At 60.9% G+C, this 20,851-nt stretch overlaps 1 protein-coding gene across 5 annotated transcripts in view; it reads right to left on the reverse strand.

Moving 5' to 3' along the window:
- Window positions 1-20,851, reverse strand: part of LOC148443404 (OX-2 membrane glycoprotein-like) — a 40,590-nt gene that overhangs the window by 15,996 nt on the left and 3,743 nt on the right. For 3 of the 5 annotated variants that reach the window (XM_088462862.1, XM_088462861.1, XM_088462863.1), the window contains exons 2-4: window positions 19,990-20,044; window positions 5,292-5,354; window positions 1,844-2,170 (exon numbers count right to left, since the gene is read on the reverse strand). In XM_088462862.1, coding sequence (XP_088318988.1) covers window positions 1,844-2,170; window positions 5,292-5,354; window positions 19,990-20,044 — 445 coding nt within the window. The remainder of the gene's footprint in view (window positions 1-1,843; window positions 2,171-5,291; window positions 5,355-19,989; window positions 20,045-20,851) is intronic. The other 2 variants (XM_088462865.1, XM_088462864.1) reach the window with 1 other exon arrangement.

Genomic DNA, 20,851 nt, shown 5'->3' on the forward strand with positions numbered 1-20,851 from the left:
GAACAGGGCTAGGCCAGTATTGTTGGAGAACCAGGCCGGGACCGGTAGTGTTGGAGACAACTGAGCTGGGTCTGGTATAATTGGAGAACTCAACTGGATCCGATATTGCTGAGATAACCAGGTTGGAACCAATATTGCTGGAGACAACCGGGCTAGAACTAGTACTATTGGGGAATTGGGGTGGGACTGGTATTGCTGGAGATTACCGGACTGGGGGCCTGATTCAGACCCGGACGCTATTTGCGAACGCTCGTTCTTAAAAAGGGGCCGGATATTTAAATTGAGCGCTCGCTCTTTGCGATCTGTTGACGCCTCTATGTCTGAGCGAGCATCCGAAAAATGCGCTCGCTATTTTGTAAAGACGCCCCTTTGCCGTTCACATCACACGTCATCTCCGGTATTTAGTAGATTAATCGGGAACATCGAAAGGCATCTGAACTGCTTGCAGTGCTTGTGGTAGGATTTTCTTCCCGCTATCACTGCGAGCAGTTCAGGCTAAAAGACAACCAAGTGACGTGGTCGATGACGCTCCTTTACTAATTATGCACTCCCATTAAACGCCGTTAGTCACGGCTGCGTTCGGATCTCCACTCCCCCGTTTTCAAGCACCTTTCCCTGTTACCACCCACAAACGGTACATTCTGTCAATCAAATCAAATTAGCAGCCCCTCGCTGTTTTATGAGTGTACGATTTCCGACCGCAATGACTGGTTTGCGCATGCGCATTATGACCCATACGCATGCGCAGTTGTGCGAACATCGCTCAGAGCGAACGAGCGGTCGCTTATGAGCGGCTCTGAATCAGGCCCTGGGACCAGTATTGCTGGAGACAACCAGACTAGGACCGGCATTGCTGGAGAACCAGGCTAGAATTGAGATTTCTGCAAAAAACTGAGCTGGGAACAATATTGCTGGAGAACCAGACTGTACCCGGTATTGCCGGAGACAACTGGCCTGGAACCGGTATTGGTGGAGAATCAGGCTGGAAGCAGTATTGCAGGTGTTAGGCTGGCACTGGATTCACTAGTGTTAACCTGACTAGGACTGGATTTGCAGGTGTTAACCAGGCTGGGACTGAATTCACAGGTGGTAAAGGTGAAGTATGACCTACTTGATAGTCAGCAAACCTGTACTTGGTAATGGCCACATACTGCCCCCTTGGAGGTCTGATAGAAGTCCAATCTAACTGGAGGAACTTGCGACCACTGTGGGCCATCAACTATGGGAGCCAGAATCAGATGGACTATAGCTGAGTGGTGCACAGTTCAACATATCGATAGTATACTGTATCCTGAGAGAGAGTTTTCTTCAACCAGTCACACTCCTCCTGTGCCAGCAACAATCAGGATGGAGGAAACCACACCAGCAACAAGGCTGTCTGCTGAGGAGGTTGATATAACTTGTGCCAGGGCATTTGCCTGCTTAGAAAATGATCCTGAAGGAGGAGGAGATGGCAGAAGCTGGTCCGGTACCAGCCGAATTAGAAGAGATCAAGGCCATATTAGCTGCAAGGCACAACCCATTAAGAAGGCTATGACAAACCTGTCCCCAGTGTCATTAGTGAGCTGGGATGAAAAAGAAGAGCCTGGGAGATCTAGACCCAAAGACCCATGGGCCACCTTGAAAACTGTGCACCTGCACTACACCCATTCTCAAACCTCCATATTTATGGATGTTAACCTAAAGAATAAGAGAAACTGAGATACAGCTGAGTAGTTTACCTACAGTAAGTACTACCACCAGGTGCATTAATCATGACATGCATTCATTATGAAAGACTAAGCTTGCATCTGTACATCATTGTACTGCCTCTGAATCATTGGTTATTTTTGCAAACTCTTACCCTTAAAAGAAAGGCAGGGTTCCCCCTTGCTGGATCCCGTGGAGAAGACATTCAAGATGCAAGTGTAGCATCCTTCATCGTCAATGCTGGTTTTATATATGGTGATCGCAGTCTTATTAATCCCAGACAGGCTGATATTCAGGCGATTCTCATATCCCTTGGTGATTAGCGCTCCAAAGTTTCTCGTGTATGTGGCCACAGTCGTTTCTTTGTTTCCTGCCATCTTTGTCCAGGTCGCTTGAAAGATTTCCTTTGCTTCTAATAAAGTGCACTCTAGTGTCGCACTATTACCAAACTCTACCTGATCGCCCTTAGCTTTCACGCCAGCTGCAAAATCAATAAAAAGTCTATTATTTTTGACATTTCCATACATCCATACTGTAGGTTTTACTAAACTAATCTTGAACAAAGATGCATTGTCCTTTACTTAATTATTTCACCCAACCCCCCTTTGCCCCCATCAGGTGTCTATTTTAGCTGATCATTTGGCAAGTAACGTTTTTTTGCGACACCGAGGTCTGTAACAGGATTGAAGTTCCCAGAGCGAGAAAATAAGTTGCTAATTATCTGCACTTGTGGAATTACAAACAAAATAAATGGTGCTTCATTTTAATATTGCCACAATAAGTTTAGTGGGGTTACAGCATCTGCTTAGACTGAAAAGAGACATAGAATACCACTAAAAAAACAAAAAGCAATATTATAATAATTACAGTAAATGTAAGTTATTGGTAGTTCTCCAGGGCTGATCAAGAGAACATGAACCCTTGGTGTAACTCAGATTTAACTTCTTGTGGCAAGTGACACATTCACAAACCAGTGGTGAAATGTTAGGTAACAGACAAGTATTATTGATGGACTAATTCCTTACTCACTTTCTGTGACTCTTGCACAGTACCAAAATGTCCTACTAGTACAGGCCTGGCCAACCTGTGGCTCCCCAGCTAGGGATGGCCATTGATGATTCATAATCATTGCTGGGTTATCGCCGATGTCACATGTTTTTTTTACCATTAATGGGGGAGAACCAGATGGTTTCCCTCCATCGATGGAACAGCACAACCGACTGTTTTTCTTTACAAGATGTCGGACATGGAGTTTAGCTCCGCCCACTGCCACCCACAAAGCCCCACCCCCCAGTTCTGATTGGCCCACGGGAGAGTCAGTCAAAGAATAGGGATGACCATCTGTTAGTGAAACCATCGTTGATCATCCATTGCATAGTTGGTTACCATCGATGGCCACTTGCAATTTTGCCATCGATGGTAACCACACCAATGGCCATACCCATCTCCAGCTGTTGGGAAACTACAAGTCCCAGCAGGCCCTGCTAGTGTTTTAGCATTCCCTTAAAAACTGTGGCAGGGCATGCTGGGACATGTAGTTTCATAACAGTTTGGAAGCCACAGGTTGGCCAGTCCTGTACTAGTATATTAAATATTATTCTTTATTTATATGGCGCCACAAGGGGTCCGCAGCGCCTAGAAAATACAGAAACAGAATAAACAAAACAAGAAAACAGTGACTTACAGCACAGGACATGGACAGGGGGCCTGCTTCTGGGAATAGAGTAAGTAGTAGTAGCAAGTAACTGTGTACCTGGACAAACCATGCTGCAATGCAAGGGGAGCAGATACATACTTTTTTTTTTTTGCATGCGGGGTATATACTGGCTGCTTTTGCATGTAGCCCACAAATGTCGGACAGCTGTATTATTACTCTGCAATTTAGATGTCAGTTTGGCCACGTCCTCCCTAATCTACATCTCTCTGCACATTTTATATTAGCCCCCACCTGCAGGGCAGCATGGTGTTACCAAGATGCACAGTTACTTGTTCTTTCTAAAGTCTCATACACACTTAATGATATGCTCCATGGGCCTGATTCAGAGCTGCGCGCAAGCGGCTCAATGTTTGCGAACTGCGCACCGCCGCGCGCATGCGCGAGCCCCGTCGAGTGACTGAAGTTCAGTCGCTACGGGGCTCGCTACAAGACGGGGTGGCTGTCAATGGTGAGTGACAGCTTGCTCCGTTTTGTAGGTGTGTAGGGGGGGGGGGGTTGGCCAAATGCCAGCGTTCCCTTAGGAACACCTGGCGTTTGAGGGAGGACCTACTGACATCACAACTGATGTCAGTAGTGGACTTCCTGCTCTACTAGAGCAGGAAGTCCACTCGGCCTTGCAGCAGCCGAGACCCTACGACAGGGTCTCGTCGCAAGGCCGAAGGTCGCGATTATCGCTCCAGGCCGCTCGCACAAACTGTGGGTGGTCTCCCACAGCTTTGCGAGCAGCCGGAGAAAAAAAAAAAAAAACACGCCCACAGACCTTGCGAGCGGGTCTGAATCAGGCCCATGGAGCATATCATTAAGTGTGTCGTTCCCGACATTGAGCATACACAGTAAATGATATCGTTAACAATATCATTCAGTCACGGCACCCTCCCTCATCCCCGAACTTGCACAACCTGACGATATCGTTAGGTTGCCCTGCAAAGTACAGGCGATGAAAGACATCATTAAAGATATCTTGCATACACACTGGACGATGTTGAACGCGATGAACGATACCGATTTCGTCTAGTGTGTATGCGGCTTTGCTCTATTCCCAAATCTTAATCAGTCCCTAGGTGTAAAAACATTGCTGCAGCAGTCATAGTACCCAAATAAGCAGCGAGGTGGCCGATCCCAAAGGTAGGTAGTGAGGAGGAGTTGATGGTATAAGTGAGAGAAGGAAAAGCACCTGAGGGAAGAGGGCCCTGCTCGTGACAGCTTTATTGGTCAGTACAAATGCAGATCAGAGATGTCATGAGTTACAACCCTCAAATCAATAAGAAATCCTGATACAGAGTGTTGTCATGGGGCGAGTGTCTCACAAATGCAGACAATCATGGAAAAATCAATTTCACAGTATCACATAATAACATGGCATAAAAAAATATATATATTTTAAGTAAAAACTAGAAATAAAAATATTTTTTTTCACTTAAATATCACCGATACGCGTTTCACTGACACCTTCCGCTTCTTCGGGTAGTTCAGTGCTCAACTGAAGACCAAGGGTTTATGTTTTATGTTTAAATGTTTTCTTAACCAACGTGGGAGAACCAGTAGTTTATTTGACGGCTAGAATTACGGCTAGAATAAAATCTGGCTGCCTAGGTAGAAGAAATCAGCAATACAGACTAAGGTGTCTTTATCGTATTGTAGCGAGATTCAGTTAACACTAACTTAGCGTATTGTGTTCCGTTCTGAAGACCTAATCTTGCTAAACATAAGAAAAACCAGAAAGGGCTACCGAAATGAGGATAGTTAGCCAGTCGTATAGCCTCAGAGGTATGGACAGTAGAAAAAAAAAATGACATTTGAATAAGTTTAACTGGTCTGGAACCATTGAAGAACTTTGCGCGAAGGGCCTAATTCAGTGATCTACGTAAATTTGATACCAACGTACATGACCGATGTATGAGAATCTGCACGTGAGCAGGAGCCGCACTCAGCATGTGCAGATCTGTTCCTATGAATAAAGAAAATTAAATTGTTAAAAAAAATGGATTGGAAATTAGGACTAGGATCAAAAATTAATACTGCTAAAACATGTTTATCAATTATTTGGTTAGTTGGGAGTGGTCACATCTGGTTATAGCATGACAGGTCAAAGGCCACCGACACAGGTTCAAGAATTTCATCAAGTTAAAGTCAGGGCCACAAGCTCAGTATGAAAAATTCTCAATTAGTGTCTGGGGAATCAAGATACTGGTATAGGTCAGGAACACAGGAACATTACATAGAAGAGTGATTTGTGACCAGTGTAGGACAGTGCTGACCATGTGCACAGGACACTGGTATAGGTCAGGAACACAGGAACATTACCAGGGGCGGAATTAGCGGCGGTGCAGTCGGTGCCTTGCACCGGGGCCCGCTGTGGTGCAGGGGCCCATGGCTGCCTGCATCCGACAGCGCCACTGCCCGCCGATCTGGTCCCCATTACCTAAATGTTTGGAGCTGGAGCAGGCCCGCTTCGGCCGCTCCGGGTCCAACATGAGAGATACCCACCGCGGCCCCGCCCCTTGATCCAGCAGCCCGGCCCCTTGTTATGACACGGCGCGCGTGACGTCATGACGTCATGTGCGCCGTGTCATAATAAGGGGCCGGGCTGCTGGAGTAAGAAGATCGAGAGGAGCAGAAGAGGAAGAAATAAGGTAAGTGGCGGTGGTAAGGAGGGGGAGGAGGGTGAAAGAGGCTGACTGGCGCTGGGGGGGGGACAGGCTGACACACGCTGGGGGGGGGGGAAGAGGCTGACACACGCTGGGGGGGGGGAAGAGGCTGACACACGCTGGGGCTGGGGGGGGGGGAAGAGGCTGACACGGGCTGGGGGTGGGGGGGGAAGAGGCTGACACACGCTGGGGCTGGGGGGGGAAGAGGCTGACGCACGCAGGGCTGGGGGGGGGGGAAGAGGCTGACGCACGCTGGGGCTGGGGGGGGGGGAAGAGGCTGACGCACGCTGGGGCTGGGGGGGGAAGAGGCTGACGCACGCTGGGGCTGGGGGGGGGAAGAGGCTGACGCACGCTGGGGCTGGGGGGGACACAGGCTGACACACGCTGGGGGGGGACACAGGCTGACACACGCTGGCACTGGGGGCGGAGATGAAGAGGCTGACACACGCTGGGGCGGGGGGGGGGGGAAGGGGCTGACACGCTGGGGCTTGGGGGGGGAGGCTGACACACAATGGGGGGGGAAAGGCTGACACACAATGGGGGGGGAAAGGCTGACACGCTGGGGGGGGAAAGGCTGACACGCTGGGGGGGGAAAGGCTGACACGCTGGGGGGGGAAAGGCTGACACGCTGGGGGGGGAAAGGCTGACACGCTGGGGGGGGAAAGGCTGACACGCTGGGGGGGGAAAGGCTGACACGCTGGGGGGGGAAAGGCTGACACGCTGGGGGGGGAAAGGCTGACACGCTGGGGGGGGAAAGGCTGACACGCTGGGGGGGGAAAGGCTGACACGCTGGGGGGGGAAAGGCTGACACGCTGGGGGGGGAAAGGCTGACACGCTGGGGGGGGAAAGGCTGACACGCTGGGGGGGGAAAGGCTGACACGCTGGGGGGGGAAAGGCTGACACGCTGGGGGGGGAAAGGCTGACACGCTGGGGGGGGAAAGGCTGACACGCTGGGGGGGGAAAGGCTGACACGCTGGGGGGGGAAAGGCTGACACGCTGGGGGGGGAAAGGCTGACACGCTGGGGGGGGAAAGGCTGACACGCTGGGGGGGGAAAGGCTGACACGCTGGGGGGGGAAAGGCTGACACGCTGGGGGGGGAAAGGCTGACACGCTGGGGGGGGGAAGGCTGACACGCTGGGGGGGGAAAGGCTGACACGCTGGGGGGGGAAAGGCTGACACGCTGGGGGGGGAAAGGCTGACACGCTGGGGGGGGAAAGGCTGACACGCTGGGGGGGGAAAGGCTGACACGCTGGGGGGGGGAAAGGCTGACACGCTGGGGGGGGAAAAGGCTGACACGCTGGGGGGGGAAAAGGCTGACACGCTGGGGGGGGAAAAGGCTGACACGCTGGGGGGGGGAAAAGGCTGACACGCTGGGGGGGGGAAAGGCTGACACGCTGGGGGGGGAAAAGGCTGACACGCTGGGGGGGGGAAAAGGCTGACACGCTGGGGGGGGAAAAGGCTGACACGCTGGGGGGGGGAAAAGGCTGACACGCTGGGGGGGGAAAAGGCTGACACGCTGGGGGGGGAAAAGGCTGACACGCTGGGGGGGGAAAAGGCTGACACGCTGGGGGGGGAAAAGGCTGACACGCTGGGGGGGGAAAAGGCTGACACGCTGGGGGGGGAAAAGGCTGACACGCTGGGGGGGGAAAAGGCTGACACGCTGGGGGGGGAAAAGGCTGACACGCTGGGGGGGGAAAGGCTGACACGCTGGGGGGGGAAAGGCTGACACGCTGGGGGGGGAAAGGCTGACACGCTGGGGGGGGAAAGGCTGACACGCTGGGGGGGGGAAGGCTGACACGCTGGGGGGGGAAAGGCTGACACGCTGGGGGGGGAAAGGCTGACACGCTGGGGCTGGGGGGGGGGAAAGGCTGACATGCTGGGGCTGGGGGGGGGGGAGAGGCTGACACATGCTGGGGCAGGGGGGGGGAGGCTGACACGCTGGGGCAGGGGGGTGAAGAGGCTGACATGCTGGGGTTGGGGGGGGAAAGGCTCTGACACGCTGGGGCTGGGGGGGGAGAGGATGACACACACTGGGGCTGGGGGGGGGAAGAGGCTGACACACGCTGGGGCTGGGGGGGGAAGAGGCTGACACACACTGGGTCTGGGGGGGGGAAGAGGCTGACACACACTGGGTCTGGGGGGGGGGGAAGAGGCTGACACACACTGGGTCTGGGGGGGGGGGAAGAGGCTGACACACACTGGGTCTGGGGGGGAGGAAGAGGCTGACACACACTGGGTCTGGGGGGGGGGAAGAGGCTGACACACGCTGGGGCTGGGGGGGGGGGAAGAGGCTGACACACGCTGGGGCTGGGGGGGGGAAGAGGCTGACACACGCTGGGGCTGGGGGGGGGGGTAGAGGCTGACACGCTGGGGCTGGGGGGGGGCAGAGGCTGACACATGCTGGGGCTGGGGGGGGAAGAGGCTGACACACACTGGGGCTGGGGGGGGGGAAGAGGCTGACACACACTGGGGCTGGGGGGGGGGAAGAGGCTGACACACACTGGGGGGGGAAGAGGCTGACACACGCTGGGGCTGGGGGGGGGGCAGAGGCTGACACATGCTGGGGCTGGGGGGGGAAGAGGCTGACACACACTGGGGCTGGGGGGGGGAAGAGGCTGACACACACTGGGGCTGGGGGGGGGAAGAGGCTGACACACACTGGGGCTGGGGGGGGGAAGAGGCTGACACACACGGGGGGGGGGAAGAGGCTGACACACGCTGGGGCTGGGGGGGGGGAAGAGGCTGACACACGCTGGGGCTGGGGGGGGGGAAGAGGCTGACACACGCTGGGGCTGGGGGGGGAAGAGGCTGACACGCTGGGGCTGGGGGGGGAAGAGGCTGACACACGCTGGGGCTGGGGGGGGAAGAGGCTGACACACGCTGGGGCTGGGGGGGGAAGAGGCTGACACACGCTGGGGCTGGGGGGGGAAGAGGCTGACACACGCTGGGGCTGGGGGGGGGAAGAGGCTGACACACGCTGGGGCTGGGGGGGGGGGAAGAGGCTGACACGCTGGTGCTGGGAAGAGGCTGACACACGCTGGGGCCCGGGGGGGGGAAGAGGCTGACACGCTGGGGCTGGGGGGGGCAGAGGCTGACACACGCTGGGGCTGGGGGGGGCAGAGGCTGACACTCGCTGGGGCTGGGGGGGGAAAGGCTGACACACACCGGGGCTGGGGGGGATGAAGAGGCTGACACACACCGGGGCTGGGGGGGATGAAGAGGCTGACACATGCTGGGGCTGGGGGGGGGGAAGGCTGACACGCTGGGGCTGGTGGGGGGGGGGTATTGGAAGAGGCTGACACACGCTGGGGGGGGGGGGGAAGAGGCTGACATGCTGGGGTTGGGGGGGAAAGGCTCTGACATGATGGGGCTGGGGGGGGAAGAGGCTGACACACACTGGGGCTGGGGGGGGGGGAGAGGCTGACACGCTGGAGCTGGGGGGGGGGGGGAAGAGGCTGACACACGCCGGGGCTGGGGGGGATGAAGAGGCTGACACACGCCGGGGCTGGGGGGGATGAAGAGGCTGACACATGCTGGGGCTGGGGGGGGGAAGAGGCTGACACACGCTGGGGCTGGGGGGGGGAAGAGGCTGACACACGCTGGGGCTGGGGGGGGGGGGAAGAGGCAGACACACGCTGGGGCTGGGGGGGGGGAAGAGGCAGACACACGCTGGGGCTGGGGGGGGAAGAGGCTGACACGCTGGGGCTGGGAAGAGGCTGACACACGCTGGGGCTGGGGGGGGAAGAGGCTGACACGCTGGGGCTGGGAAGAGGCTGACACACGCTGGGGCTGGGGGGGATGAAATGGCTGACACATGCTGGCGCTGGGGTGGGGGCAAGCTGACACACACACTGGGGCTGGGGGGGAAGGCTGACACATACGCTGGGGTGGGAGGCTGACACACACACTGGGGCTGTGGGGGAAAGAGGCTGACACATGCTGGGGCTGGGGGGGAAAGAGGCTGACACACCCTGGGGCTGGGGGGGAAAGAGGCTGACACTTGCTGGGGCTGGGGGGAAGGAGGCTGATGCACGCTGGGGCTGGGGGGGAATGATGCTGATACACGCTGGGGCTGGGGGGGAAGGAGGCTGATACACGCTGGGGCTGGGGGGGAAGGAGGCTGACATGCCGGAGCTGGGGGGAAAGAGGCTGACACGCTGGGGCAGGGGGGGGGGAAAGGCTGACACACGCTGGGGCTGGGGGGGGAAGAGGCTGACACCCACTTCGGCTGGGGGGGGAAGAGGCTGACACACGCTGGGGCTGGGGTGGGGGAGAGGCTGACACACGCTGGGGCTGGGGGGGGGAGAGGCTGACACACGCTGGGGCTGGGGGGGGGAAGAGGCTGAAACACGCTGGGGCTGGGGGGCGGGAAGAGGCTGACACACGCTGGGGCTGGGGGGGGGAAGAGGCTGACACACGCTGGGGCTGGGGGGGGGAAGAGGCTGACACACGCTGGGGCTGGGGGGAGAAGAGGCTGACACACGCTGGGGCTGGGGGGGGGGGGAAGAGGCTGACACACGCTGGGGCTGGGGGGGAAAGAGGCTGACATGCTGGGGTTGGGACACACGCTGGCGGGGAGAACGAGGCAGAGACATGCTGGGGATGGAGGGAGAATGAGGCTGACACGCTGGGGATGGACAGACTGAATTTACTGACTGGGGGGGGGCAGTGAGGGGTGGTGAGAAAACAAGACAGGGCAGCAGGACAGACACTGTATTTAATTACTGGGGAGGGGTGACAGGTGGTGAAAAAATGTTGGGGTGCCAGGATTGGGTGGGGTGGGGGGGCCCAAAACATATTCTTGCACCTGGGCCCACCACTCTCTAGTTCCGCCACTGTCTAGTTCCACCACTGAACTTTACATAGAGCATTGTGACCAGTGTAGGACAGCTCTGACCACGTGCACAGGACACTGGTATAGGTCAGGAACATTACATAAAGCAGTGCATTGTGACCAGTGAAGGAAAGTGCTGACTACGCGCACAGGACACTGGTATAGGTCAGGAACACAGGAACATTACATAGAGCAGTGCATTGTGACCATTGTAGGACAGTGCTGACCACTTGCACAGGACACTGGTATAGGTCAGGAACATTACATAGAGCAGTGCATTGTGACCAGTGTAGGAAAGTGCTGACTACACGCACAGGACACTGGTATAGGTCAGGAACACAGGAACATTACCAGGGGCGGAACAAGCGGCGGTGCAGCCGGTGCCTTGCACCGGGGCCCGCTGTGGTGCAGGGGCCCATGGCCACCTGCATCCGACAGCGCCACTGCCCGCCGATCTGGTCCCCATTACCTAAATGTTTGGAGCTGGAGCAAGCCCGCTTCGGCCGCTCCGGCTCCAACATGAGAGATAACCACCGCGGCCCCGCCCCTTGATCCAGCAGCCCGGCCCCTTGTTATGACACGGCGCGCGTGACGTCATGTGCGCCGTGTCATAATAAGGGGCCGGGCTGCTGGAGTAAGAAGATCGAGAGGAGCCGCAGATCAAGAGGAGCAGAAGAGGAAGAAATAAGGTAATTGGCGGTGGTATGGAGGGGGAGGAGGGTGAAAGAGGCTGGCTGGGGGGGGGGGCAGGCTGACACACGCTGGCACTGGGGGGGAGATGAAGAGGCTGACACGCTGGTGCTGGGGGGGGGCAGGCTGGTGCTGGGGGGGATGAAGAGGCTGACACGCTGGTGCTGGGGGGGGGACAGGCTGGCGCTGGGGGGGATGAAGAGGCTGACACATGCTGGCGCGCGGGGGGGGACAGGCTGGCACGGGGGGGAGATGAAGAAGCTGACACACGCTGGCGCTGGGGGGGGGGGGGACAGGCTGGCGCTGGGGGGGATGAAGAGGCTGCCACACGCTGGCGCTGGGGGAGGACAGGCTGGCGCTGGGGGGATGAAGAGGCTGATATGCTGGCGCTGGGGGGGGGACAGGCTGCCACACACTGGGGCAGGGGGGGGGGTGAAGAGGCTGACACGTGCTGGCACGGTGGGGGGGGGGACAGACTGACACACACACTGGGGCTGGGGGGGGAAGGAGGCTGACACACGCTGGGGCTGGGGGGCAAGGAGGCTGACACACGCTGGGGCTGGGGGGCAAGGAGGCTGACACACGCTGGGGCTGGGGGGCAAGGAGGCTGACACACGCTGGGGCTGGGGGGCAAGGAGGCTGACACACGCTGGGGCTGGGGGGCAAGGAGGCTGACACACGCTGGGGCTGGGGGGGAAGGAGGCTGACACACGCTGGGGCTGGGGGGGAAGGAGGCTGACACACGCTGGGGCTGGGGGGGAGGAGGCTGACACACGCTGGGGCTGGGGGGGAAGGAGGCTGACACACGCTGGGGCTGGGGGGGAAGGAGGCTGACACACGCTGGGGCTGGGGGGGAAGGAGGCTGACACACGCTGGGGCTGGGGGGGAAGGAGGCTGACACACGCTGGGGCTGGGGGGGAAGGAGGCTGACACACGCTGGGGCTGGGGGGGAAGGAGGCTGACACACGCTGGGGCTGGGGGGGAAGGAGGCTGACACACGCTGGGGCTGGGGGGGAAGGAGGCTGACACACGCTGGGGCTGGGGGGGGAAGGAGGCTGACACACGCTGGGGCTGGGGGGGAAGGAGGCTGACACACGCTGGGGCTGGGGGGGAAGGAGGCTGACACACGCTGGGGCTGGGGGGGAAGGAGGCTGACACACGCTGGGGCTGGGGGGGAAGGAGGCTGACACACGCTGGGGCTGGGGGGAAGGAGGCTGACACACGCTGGGGCTGGGGGGGAAGGAGGCTGACACACGCTGGGGCTGGGGGGGAAGGAGGCTGACACACGCTGGGGCTGGGGGGGAAGGAGGCTGACACACGCTGGGGCTGGGGGGGAAGGAGGCTGACACACGCTGGGGCTGGGGGGGAAGGAGGCTGACACACGCTGGGGCTGGGGGGGAAGGAGGCTGACACACGCTGGGGCTGGGGGGGAAGGAGGCTGACACACGCTGGGCTGGGGGGAAGGAGGCTGACACACGCTGGGGCTGGGGGGGAAGGAGGCTGACACACGCTGGGGCTGGGGGGGAAGGAGGCTGACACACGCTGGGGCTGGGGGGGGAAGGAGGCTGACACACGCTGGGGCTGGGGGGGAAGGAGGCTGACACACGCTGGGGCTGGGGGGGAAGGAGGCTGACACACGCTGGGGCTGGGGGGGAAGGAGGCTGACACACGCTGGGGGGGGAAGAGGCTGACACACGCTGGGGGGGGAAGAGGCTGACACACGCTGGGGCTGGGGGGGAAGGAGGCTGACACACGCTGGGGCTGGGGGGGAAGGAGGCTGACACACGCTGGGGCTGGGGGGGGAAGAGGCTGACACACGCTGGGGCTGGGGGGGAAGAGGCTGACACACGCTGGGGCTGGGGGGGAAGAGGCTGACACACGCTGGGGCTGGGGGGGAAGAGGCTGACACACGCTGGGGCTGGGGGGGAAGAGGCTGACACACGCTGGGGCTGGGGGGGAAGAGGCTGACACACGCTGGGGCTGGGGGGAAGAGGCTGACACACGCTGGGGCTGGGGGGGAAGAGGCTGACACACGCTGGGGCTGGGGGGGAAGAGGCTGACACACGCTGGGGCTGGGGGGGAAGAGGCTGACACACGCTGGGGCTGGGGGGGAAGAGGCTGACACACGCTGGGGCTGGGGGGGGAAGAGGCTGACACGCGCTGGGGCTGGGGGGGAAGAGGCTGACACGCGCTGGGGCTGGGGGGGAAGAGGCTGACACGCGCTGGGGCTGGGGGGGAAGAGGCTGACACGCGCTGGGGCTGGGGGGGAAGAGGCTGACACGCGCTGGGGCTGGGGGGGAAGAGGCTGACACGCGCTGGGGCTGGGGGGAAGAGGCTGACACACGCTGGGGCTGGGGGGGAAGAGGCTGACACACGCTGGGGCTGGGGGGGAAGAGGCTGACACACGCTGGGGCTGGGGGGGAAGAGGCTGACACACGCTGGGGCTGGGGGGGAAGAGGCTGACACACGCTGGGGCTGGGGGGGAAGAGGCTGACACACGCTGGGGCTGGGGGGGAAGAGGCTGACACACGCTGGGGCTGGGGGGGAAGAGGCTGACACACGCTGGGGCTGGGGGGGAAGAGGCTGACACACGCTGGGGCTGGGGGGGAAGAGGCTGACACACGCTGGGGCTGGGGGGGGAAGAGGCTGACACACGCTGGGGCTGGGGGGGAAGAGGCTGACACACGCTGGGGCTGGGGGGGAAGAGGCTGACACACGCTGGGGCTGGGGGGGAAGAGGCTGACACACGCTGGGGCTGGGGGGGAAGAGGCTGACACACGCTGGGGCTGGGGGGAAGAGGCTGACACACGCTGGGGCTGGGGGGGAAGAGGCTGACACACGCTGGGGCTGGGGGGAAGAGGCTGACACACGCTGGGGCTGGGGGGGAAGAGGCTGACACACGCTGGGGCTGGGGGGGAAGAGGCTGACACACGCTGGGGCTGGGGGGGAAGAGGCTGACACACGCTGGGGCTGGGGGGGAAGAGGCTGACACACGCTGGGGCTGGGGGGGAAGAGGCTGACACACGCTGGGGCTGGGGGGGAAGAGGCTGACACACGCTGGGGCTGGGGGGGAAGAGGCTGACACACGCTGGGGCTGGGGGGGAAGAGGCTGACACACGCTGGGGCTGGGGGGGAAGAGGCTGACACACGCTGGGGCTGGGGGGGAAGAGGCTGACACACGCTGGGGCTGGGGGGAAGAGGCTGACACCGCTGGGCTGGGGGGAAGAGGCTGACACACGCTGGGGCTGGGGGGGAAGAGGCTGACACACGCTGGGGCTGGGGGGGAAGAGGCTGACACACGCTGGGGCTGGGGGGGAAGAGGCTGACACACGCTGGGGCTGGGGGGGAAGAGGCTGACACACGCTGGGGCTGGGGGGGAAGAGGCTGACACACGCTGGGGCTGGGGGGGAAGAGGCTGACACACGCTGGGGCTGGGGGGGAAGAGGCTGACACACGCTGGGGCTGGGGGGGAAGAGGCTGACACACGCTGGGGCTGGGGGGGAAGAGGCTGACACACGCTGGGGCTGGGGGGGAAGAGGCTGACACACGCTGGGGCTGGGGGGGAAGAGGCTGACACACGCTGGGGCTGGGGGGGAAGAGGCTGACACACGCTGGGGCTGGGGGGGAAGAGGCTGACACACGCTGGGGCTGGGGGGGGAAGAGGCTGACACACGCTGGGGCTGGGGGGGAAGAGGCTGACACACGCTGGGGCTGGGGGGGAAGAGGCTGACACACGCTGGGGCTGGGGGGGAAGAGGCTGACACACGCTGGGGCTGGGGGGGGGGGGGAAGAGGCTGACACACGCTGGGGCTGGGGGGGGGGGGGAAGAGGCTGACACACGCTGGGGCTGGGGGGGGGGGGGGGAAGAGGCTGACACACGCTGGGGCTGGGGGGGGGGGGGAAGAGGCTGACACGCTGGGGCTGGGGGGGGGGGAAGAGGCTGAAACGCTGGGGCTGGGGGGGGGGGGAAGAGGCTGAAACACGCTGGGGCTGGGGGGGGGAAGAGGCTGACACACGCTGGCGCTGGGGAGGGAGCCAAGTTGACACACACACTGGGGCTGGGGGGGGAAGGAGGCTGACACACGCTGGGGCTGGGGGGGAAGGAGGCTGACACATGCTGGGGCTGGGGGGGAAGGAGGCTGACATGCTGGGGCTGGGGGGGAAGGAGGCTGACATGCTGGGGCTGGGGGGGAAGGAGGCTGACACATGCTGGGGCTGGGGGGGAAGGAGGCTGACACATGCTGGGGCTGGGGGGGAAGAGGCTGACACACGCTGGGGCGGAAGAGGCTGATACACGCTGGGGCTGGGGGGGGAAGGAGGCTGACATGCTGGGGCTGGGGGGGAAGAGGCTGACACACGCTGGGGCGGAAGAGGCTGATACACGCTGGGGCTGGGGGGGGGGGAAGAGGCTGACACACGCTGGGGCTGGGGGGGGGGGGAAGAGGCTGACACGCTGGGGCTGGGGGGGGGGGGGAAGAGGCTGAAACACGCTGGGGGGGAAGGAGGCTGACACGCTGGGGGGGGGAAGAGGCTGACACATGCTGGGGCTGGGGGGCGAAAGGCTGACACACTGGGACTGGGGGGGGGAAAGAAGCTGACACACACTGTGGCTGGGGGGGAGGCTGACACATGCTGGGGCTGGGGGGGAAGGAGGCTGAAACACGCTGGGGCTGGGGGGGATGGAGGCTGACACACGCTGGGGCTGGGGGGGATGAAGAGGCTGACACATGCTGGCGCTGGGGAGGGAGCCAAGTTGACACACACACTGGGGCTGGGGGGGGAAGGAGGCTGACACACGCTGGGGCTGGGGGGGAAGGAGGCTGACACATGCTGGGGCTGGGGGGGAAGGAGGCTGACACATGCTGGGGCTGGGGGGCAAGGAGGCTGACACATGCTGGGGCTGGGGGGGAAGAGGCTGACACACGCTGGGGGGGAAGAGGCTGACACACGCTGGGGGGGAAGAGGCTGACACACGCTGGGGCGGAAGAGGCTGACACACGCTGGGGCGGAAGAGGCTGACACACGCTGGGGCGGAAGAGGCTGACACACGCTGGGGCGGAAGAGGCTGACACATGCTGGGGCTGGGGGGGGGGGAAGAGGCTGACACACGCTGGGGCTGGGGGGGGGAAGAGGCTGACACACGCTGGGGCTGGGGGGGGGAAGAGGCTGACACACGCTGGGGCTGGGGGGGGAAGAGGCTGACACACGCTGGGGCTGGGGGGGGAAGAGGCTGACACACGCTGGGGCTGGGGGGGGAAGAGGCTGACACACGCTGGGGCTGGGGGGGAAGAGGCTGACACACGCTGGGGCTGGGGGGGAAGAGGCTGACACACTCTGGGGCTGGGGGGGAAGAGGCTGACACACGCTGGGGCTGGGGGGGAAGAGGCTGACACACGCTTCGGCTGGGGGGGGGGGGGAAGAGGCTGACACATGCTTCGGCTGGGGGGGGGGGGGAAGAGGCTGACACACGCTTCGGCTGGGGGGGGGGGGGAAGAGGCTGACACACGCTTCGGCTGGGGGGGGGGGGAAGAGGCTGACACACGCTTCGGCTGGGGGGGGGGGGAAGAGGCTGACACACGCTTCGGCTGGGGGGGGGGGAAGAGGCTGACACACGCTTCGGCTGGGGGGGGGGGGAAGAGGCTGACACACGCTTCGGCTGGGGGGGGGGGGAAGAGGCTGACACACGCTTCGGCTGGGGGGGGGGAAGAGGCTGACACACGCTTCGGCTGGTGGGGGGAAGAGGCTGACACACGCTTCGGCTGGGGGGGGGGGGAAGAGGCTGACACACGCTTCGGCTGGGGGGGGGGGAAGAGGCTGACACACGCTGGGGCTGGGGGGGAAGAGGCTGACACACGCTGGGGCTGGGGGGGATGAAGAGGCTGACATATGCTGGCGCTGGGGAGGGAGCCAAGTTGACACACACACTGGGGCTGGGGGGGGAAGGAGGCTGACACACGCTGGGGCTGGGGGGGAAGGAGGCTGACACACGCTGGGGCTGGGGGGGAAGGAGGCTGACACATGCTGGGGCTGGGGGGCAAGGAGGCTGACACATGCTGGGGCTGGGGGGGAAGAGGCTGACACACGCTGGGGCTGGGGGGGAAGAGGCTGACACACGCTGGGGGGGAAGAGGCTGACACACGCTGGGGGGGAAGAGGCTGACACACGCTGGGGGGGAAGAGGCTGACACACGCTGGGGGGGAAGAGGCTGACATACGCTGGGGGGGAAGAGGCTGACACACGCTGGGGCGGAAGAGGCTGACACACGCTGGGGCGGAAGAGGCTGACACACGCTGGGGCGGAAGAGGCTGACACACGCTGGGGCTGGGGGGGGGGGGGAAGAGGCTGACACACGCTGGGGCTGGGGGGGGGAAGAGGCTGACACACGCTGGGGCTGGGGGGGGGAAGAGGCTGACACACGCTGGGGCTGGGGGGGGGAAGAGGCTGACACACGCTGGGGCTGGGGGGGGAAGAGGCTGACACACGCTGGGGCTGGGGGGGAAGAGGCTGACACACGCTGGGGCTGGGGGGGAAGAGGCTGACACTCTGGGGCTGGGGGGGAAGAGGCTGACACACGCTGGGGCTGGGGGGGAAGAGGCTGACACACGCTTCGGCTGGGGGGGGGGGAAGAGGCTGACACACGCTTCGGCTGGGGGGGGGGGGGAAGAGGCTGACACACGCTTCGGCTGGGGGGGGGGGGAAGAGGCTGACACACGCTTCGGCTGGGGGGGGGGGGGAAGAGGCTGACACACGCTTCGGCTGGGGCGGGGGGAAGAGGCTGACACACGCTTCGGCTGGGGGGGGGGAAGAGGCTGACACACGCTTCGGCTGGGGTGGGGGAAGAGGCTGACACACGCTGGGACTGGGGGGGATAAGGCTGACACACGCTGGGGCTAGGGGGGGGAAAGGCTGACACACGCTGGGGCTAGGGCGGGAAAGGCTGACACACGCTGGGGCTGGGGGGAAAAGGCTGACACGCTGGGGCTGGGGGGGAAAGGCTGACCCGCTGGGGCTGGGGGTGAAAGGCTGACACGCTGGGGCTGGGGGGGAAAGGCTGACACGCTGGGGCTGGGGGGGGGGGAAGAGGCTGACACACTCTGGGGCTGGGGGGGAAGAGGCTGACACACACTGGGGCTGGGGGGGGTGGAAGAGGCTGACACACGCTGGGGCTGGGGGGGGTGGAAGAGGCTGACACACGCTGGGGCTGGGGGGGGTGGAAGAGGCTGACACACGCTGGGGGGGTGGAAGAGGCTGACACACGCTGGGGCTGGGGGGGATAAAGAGGCTGACATGCTGGGGGGAGGCCAAGTTGACATACACACTGGGGCTGGGGGGGGGAGGCTGACACATGCTGGGGCTGGGGGAGAAGGAGGCTCACACACGCTGGGGCTGGGGGGGATGAAGAGGATGACACATGCTGGGGCTGGGGGGGATGAAGAGGCTGACACATGCTGGGACTGGGGGGGGCCAAGTTGACACACACACTGGGTCTGGGGGGTGGAAAGGCTGACACACTGGGGCTGGGGGGGGGGAAAGGCTGACACACTGGGGCTGGGGGGGGAAAGAAGCTGACACATGCTGGGGATGGGGGGGAAGGCTGACATGCTGGGGCTGGGGGGGAAGACATGCTAGGGATGGGGGGGATGAAGAGGCTGACACACGCTGGGGTTGGGGGGGGGGAAGAGGCTGACACACGCTGGGGCTGGGGGGGGGGGGGGGAGAGGCTGACATGCTGGGATTGGGACACATGCTGGCGGGGAGAATGAGGCAGAGTCATGCTGGGGATGGAGGGAGAATGAGGCTGACACGCTGTGGATGGACAGACTGAATTTACTGACTAGGGGAGGCAGTGAGGGGTGGTGAGAAAACAAGGCTGGGCAGCAGGACAGACACTGTATTTAATTACTGGGGAGAGGTGACGGTGGTGAAAAAATGTTGGGGTGCCAGGAATGGGTGGGGTGGGGGGGCCCAAAGCATATTCTTGCACCTGGGCCAACCACTCTCTAGTTCCGCCACTGTCTAGTTCCGCCACTGAACATTACATAGAGCATTGTGACCAGTGTAGGACAGCGCTGACCATGTGCACAGGACACTGGTATAGGTCAGGAACATTACATAAAGCAGTGCATTATGACCAGTGTAGGACAGCGCTGACCATGTAACAGAGTGCTGGAAAGAGAACAGGCAATAAAGTGACTGATGCCAGCAGGAGAGCGCCTCATGCATTTACATTGTACCATACGTACATATTAGAGTGTGGCCATAAGTAATTGAGTGAGGTGCGCTGGCATCAAGTTCTGTCAGTGTGCGCAAACTGCACAACATTCACAGCGACTTTTCAGCATAAAATGTAAACAGATAAATTATTGCCCTGTGAAGCCATTGCTGGTTCTTGAAATATTTATATTCCTTACCGTCAGCGCACATCACTACAGAGCTCAGCATGCACACCACGGTGATATATCCGTCCTGAATATTAAATAAAAGAAACAAAAAATATGTAAACTAAAAGCTAAATTCAGAAATAACTCTGTATACATAACAATAAAATATATAAAATGTATATCAAATATATGTGTAGCCAAGCATTTCTGTATCTGTTCTGCCTTATTAAATTACCGTATATACTCGAGTATATGCCGAGTTTTTCAGCACATTTTTTGTGCTGAAAAAGCACCCCCTCGGCTTATACTCGAGTCATGCCCGCATGGTACGCTGCTGAGTAGCGTACCATGCGGGCCGCGGTGCAGACTGTGTCACTGTGACACAGCCTGCACCGCGTGTGTAGCGCTGACCGGACACACACATACATATACACACACACACATATATATATATATATATTATATTCACACAAACAGTATACATACTGTGCTCGAAGTGGGAATTTAGGAGTGGGGTACAGGGATTTGAATCGAAACCCCTTAATTATTTCACATATGATTCTGTGAAGATACCTGGAAAACATGCACTGTTTTGGATTCTAGTGGCGGGATGCAGCAAAGGGAGAAATGTGGTCATACCCCGAAAATGCAGGTTTGATCGCATTTCTCATAAGCACCAAGCCTCTGAATGCGATGCACTCCAAGGCTTGGTTGCCGTGGGTAACGCCATCTTTCTGATGGTGTTTTCCTATAGAAACCTATGGGCTTCTATCTGCAGAGCACTGTGAGAGGGTTTGGATCCCGCGTGCGTCCTTCAGCGCATGTGCAGAAGGACACTAAAGGGGTTTCTGGGTAATAGTTTGACTTTTCATATCAATCCTTCAAGACGGAA

This window comes from Taudactylus pleione, unplaced genomic scaffold, assembly GCF_031769625.1.
Source record: "Taudactylus pleione unplaced genomic scaffold, aTauple2 ptg001279l, whole genome shotgun sequence".
NCBI lineage: Eukaryota > Metazoa > Chordata > Amphibia > Anura > Myobatrachidae > Taudactylus > Taudactylus pleione.